This window comes from Gekko japonicus, unplaced genomic scaffold (assembly GCF_001447785.1).
Source record: "Gekko japonicus isolate JY-2015 unplaced genomic scaffold, Gekko_japonicus_V1.1 scaffold127, whole genome shotgun sequence".
NCBI lineage: Eukaryota > Metazoa > Chordata > Lepidosauria > Squamata > Gekkonidae > Gekko > Gekko japonicus.
Genome location: NW_015170891.1, coordinates 859,190 through 864,189, shown reverse-complemented (window position 1 = coordinate 864,189; position 5,000 = coordinate 859,190). Strand labels below are relative to the sequence as shown.

Below are 5,000 nucleotides of genomic sequence, written 5' to 3'. Positions count from 1 at the left end.
GCCACAGCAAGCCAACTGCATTACTGATCCAGGGTGCCTGACCCTCATCGGCATGCATGCATTTTTTAATCTTGCTTCCCTTCACTCCGCACACTGATGTAATGCTAGCACACATGGGAAGGCAAGTATCAGGGACTGGGGGGGGGGGAGAAGCACACCTCTTTCATCCTCCTCTCCTCCTGAGGATGTGCAAACAGCCTTTATTTCAGCTGCGTTTTTATACTTCTTAAATTATTCGTATGAAGTTAAAAGGTGACATGAACATTTTTCTTTTCATCTTTATAATGTTTTTTAAAGCAGCATTTCAGAATGAGGGTTACTTCTCACAGTATGCATTGCTAAATGCTATCCCTTTCCAGGAAAGTGGTTGAAGATCTTTATTTCGAAGCTAAGGACAAACATTGTCACAAATTCAGATGAAACTTTGGGGGGAACTAAAGATTTGCATCATACTGACAGTAATTGCCCTTTCCCCACTTCAAGTCAGATCTCTGAAGGAACCCCTTGGCTCAGCCAAAGGTGATAGGCACTGAAGGTAACAACTAAAGGGCAGGGGACTGCTAAAGCCACCATGATTTTTTGAGCAGGCCTTTAGTAGTAACACAGATCTTCTGCGCTTCACATACATCTAGGAACAGTCCCAAACAAAAAAAAAGTGTCATTTTGCTGAGTGTTGCTATTGGTTTTAATGATAGAGAATGGTCTACTACTAATGAAAAGAGAGATACTGCCTTTCGGGAGAATAAAACAGCAGGTGTTGGTATATCAGTCTAACACCCATAATGGCCAATGAGAAGTGGGGGGGGGGGGGGAACCAATGTCCCTGCATCCTAAGAGTATCTGAACTGGAATGAGAGACCAGACAAACACTATTTCATTAAGAAAGACTGAAACCCTATTCTAATAATAAGAGGGAGAGATGAAGGTGTAGGCAAAAGCAGCCAACATGAAGATACTCCAGCGACCGATTGCATTTTGGGCACGTGGCGACATGGATTTCTCAAAAGGTGGGAATTTAATCAAATAAATTTGGACCCCAAATCCACAAAAGATCACTTATAGTACAAAAACTTTAAATATTAATCATCCCCCAATGGAGTTATTTCAATACTCCCCCCCATTTCACACGAGTCCTTGGAAAAAAGCAAGGGTTAGTTTGTTCATTTATTTTTAACCCTTTAGTCTGCAACATATATTAAAATGGCAGATTTAAATTAAGCACCGACAAACCCAGTGATAACATGAGAACCATCTCTTCCCATCTTAACACAGCAGCAGCAGAACCGGAAAGTTGATTACAGGAGTATACAAGAACAGTTTGTAAAAATTACCAGCCTCCCTAATCCAGGTTGATTTCCACAAATATATTACCAGAGCCATAATAAAAACCACCTGCCTGCAGAGCACCAGAGTCAATACAGAAATGTGGAGTATGCTATTAAAGAGCCATTAATTGATTTTCCAACTGCAATTCATTGCTTTTGCTGTTCAAAGCGTGCCCAAGTGCTTATAATAATAAGGTGTTCGCTGCTGACACTAATGATTGGGCCAGATAACAGAAGACACCTTCATCTCAGCTATAGGAAAGACAAACATGGCTGTTCCTTGTAATGGCAAAGGAAGGTTGCTTCTCGGTGCTGTGAAAATATAACTACATTCAGGAATGCAAACACAGCCTCAAAAATGCCTTATGAGCAAAAAGGCGCATGAAGCACACACAGGCATGTCATGGGAGGCGTCAGGTCTGAGCCTGCGGAAGCTTTGGAGTAAGCCACGTATGCAAATAGGCAGGGACTGGATACAGAGCCAGACTGTGGCACATGACCACAAATTTATGTGTTCTTGTAGTGGCGTGTAAGGAGTAGAGAGCCTGCCCCCCCACACAACAGCTCCTCCAGGAGCTCTTAATTGCTTTGTTGGGGTGTTATTTTTTGCATGCGACCCTCAAGTGCTTTGATTTCAAAGGAGCACCAGAAAGTTGGGGTTTATAGGCACGTCTGCCTACAGCAAAGGCAGAACCCAAACCTTGTAGGCCCAACTGAACATAGCACCTAAAGTGCTAACTGCTTACGTTTAAGACACAACAATACTCTCTAAGAGAGAATGTGTGGAAATGGCTCCACCCCATACCTGCCCAAAGTGTACCGTGATTGGTCGCCTGTCCTCTCGTAGTTTAGGATCTCTCTTTTCAGCCAATGGAGAAGGGACAGTCCGTGGAAGTGACTCTTCTGGCACCGTAGAGCACCCGTTCTCGGCGATGTCCTGTATGGTAGGAAAAAAGTGAACTGCATGGCCAGGAACACTCTCAGTTATGAGGCACAGACAGAGAAGAGGCACTTTGGGATAAAAAGGGCTGACTCAGCAAGTTTTAATGTTAGCAAAAAAAAAAAAAAGCATTCACTAAAAAGAGCAATTAGGCCACATGTCTCTCTTCAATCACAGCTTAAATATGGATATCCACAGACAGTCAACCCCCTCTTAATTCCCACAGTTGGAAGCCAAAATGGTGAGCGTCTCTTGTGAAACAATAGGACAGGAAAGACAAAGGTGAAGAAGGAGGAGCAGGAGATTGGATTATTAACCCACCCTTCACTCGGAGTCTCAGAGCGGTTTACAAACTCCGTCCCCTTCCCCCTCCCCACAACAGACACCCTGTGAAGTAGGTGGGGCTGAGAGAGCTCTGACAGAAACTGCTCTTTTTCAAGAACAGCTCTTATCAGAACTACGGCTTGCCCAAGGTCATCCAGCAGGTACAAGTGGAGGAGTGGGGAATCAAAGCTGGTTCTCCCAGATTAGGGTCCACACACTTAACCACTACACCAAAAAACATTAGCTTGTACCCTCCACATGCTGGATTTTTACTCAGGGCAACAGGGCACTATCCATGGAAAAGTGGACATAAACAAGGAGGGGCATAACAGAGATGACTCCCAGCAGGCAGTTCAAGACAGCCCAAGAAAGTTAGCCAACAGATTTACTGAAGGGGAGAGCTTCCTCTTAAGCTGCTGTGAGATAGAAAGGTAGGAAGGCTGGATGAAGGACCCAGCCAGAAACTTGGACCTGTGCCTTGCCTGAAAATCTGCTCAGGGAGCCAAAATGTGAGAGTGAAGTGAAGCCAGCCTTCCTTAGGGTGCAAGTTCTTTTCCTGTTGCATATTTTAGATTTGACTGGACTGCAAAAAATCTGCTGGTGATGGCAAGGGCCCTCAACAGGCTGCAGATATCAGCTAGTTTCTCATACGGGGCACTTTGTTGATGGGGCACTTCTCCTGCTTGTACATCCTCTTCATTTATTTTCCGAAGTCTAGCAGCTGCAGCGCACATAGATACAATGGTCCTCATGCCTCAGTGCTAAACTTGATAAAAAGAAATTTAAAGAGGCCCATTCTTTCCTACTATTATCCAAAACTAGCAGATATTTGTTGAAAGTAACACAAAACCATTTCTGAAGTAGGGTTGTATACAAATGGGTTTTGAACTTGTTTATTTTGAAAGCCATTTTGGATCTGGTGCACATTTGTTAACAAGAAATAGATTGAATGCCCCCCAAATATTCAATATGGCCTTTACAGCTACCATAACTTCTTTCAGAATACACACACACAAACAAGACCCAGCTCCATTGAAGTTTTGCAATGAATTAATAAATTTCAATCAAATTCACTGGCCAGTTATTTAAAAACCAAACATCAGGCCAGTGCATAAGATTCTTTAAACTCCACTGACAATAAGGACACTTTTGACCAGACAGCTTATCAGCTCTTTGCCTTTAGCAAAAGGAAGTGAACCAGTGGCTTGAGAACATGGCTAAGTGAGTGCGGTATACCATGTAATGAAAAAACATGTTGGAAGAAGCAAGACTGGGGGCAGACATAGCAAAGACTGGCAGGCAGGATCTCCTAGAAGATCACAGAAGATGGAAAGACTTGGACAATCAGTTGAGGAACAAAGCCTGCAGCACGGTGAGCCTCAACCTTAAACCTCTGTGCAACAATGTCAAGGAAATAATGCTTCGTAAATATAGAGAGAGCACTGCACGCTTTTGCAAGTCGTGACCCCAAGGCCAGCTGCTTTGATGGACTGACCTTTGACTTGCCCCCTCAAGTTCTTCTCTTGCTCAAACAGTGTAATGAGACATGTAAGCTGATAGCCAATTAGAAATGGTTCTTTTGGGCACAGGATGACCTAACACCCTCGGGTCAACCGAAACAAAAGATGGATGGACCTTCTGAGGAGCTTTGTCTGCTCCAGACAGAAAAAAGAAGAGACCTTCCCAGATCCAGCTGGTGGAGCAAGGATTTTGTCAAGATAGGCAAGAAGTATGGCCAGGGAAATTATGAACTTGTTAAAGAGAAACCCTCGGCAGAAACTTTGTATGAGCGGTACAGTGTCATCGTGTCTTTTTAGAACAGAACAAAGGAACACAGTAAGAAATAAGAACCACAAATGTAAGAAGCAGCTTTTTGTTAAAGAGATGGAAGCAGCATCTGGTAGGACTCAGGCAAGCTAGGAAGATGGTTAAGCAGTAGCCCTGTAGCCCTTTCGCAGAAGAAGACAGCAGCCTTCCAAACTGTGCAGCTTCTGAGATGGACTTTGAAGTGTACAAATACAGAACTGCAAAACAGTTCTAATGACAGAATGACAGACGCCACTGGCATGGGAAGGGAAATGAAACACCATCCGCACAAGGCCCTTTCGCAAAGTTTGGGGCTATTCACACATGGGTTTGCAACTGCATGACAAAGGCTTCTGTTACAGGGCTCTGCCCTATGAAGAAGCAATGGTTCAGCAAAAAAAAAAAAAAAACTTCTGAAATAATGATGGGTCTTCTTCTTCGGTAATTCCATTCCTGGGTGCTCATGGACCGTCTGATGTCCATGGATAAGCCACAAGAAACCAGGAAATCTGAAAGCCTAGGACAGCTGAAAAAGGTCCCGACAAGAAGATTATGTACGATATGCAGCAAGCATTTCCTCCCACATTTCACAAAGGTACCAACTC

The 5,000-nt window shown here is 43.8% G+C and overlaps 1 protein-coding gene across 1 annotated transcript in view; it reads right to left on the bottom strand.

The window, feature by feature from the left end:
- DENND1A (DENN/MADD domain containing 1A) overlaps nucleotides 1-5,000 on the bottom strand; it is a 341,344-nt gene that overhangs the window by 33,608 nt on the left and 302,736 nt on the right. The window contains 1 exon segment of the mRNA XM_015418453.1: nucleotides 2,131-2,262. Within this exon segment, the coding sequence (XP_015273939.1) occupies nucleotides 2,131-2,262 (132 nt within the window).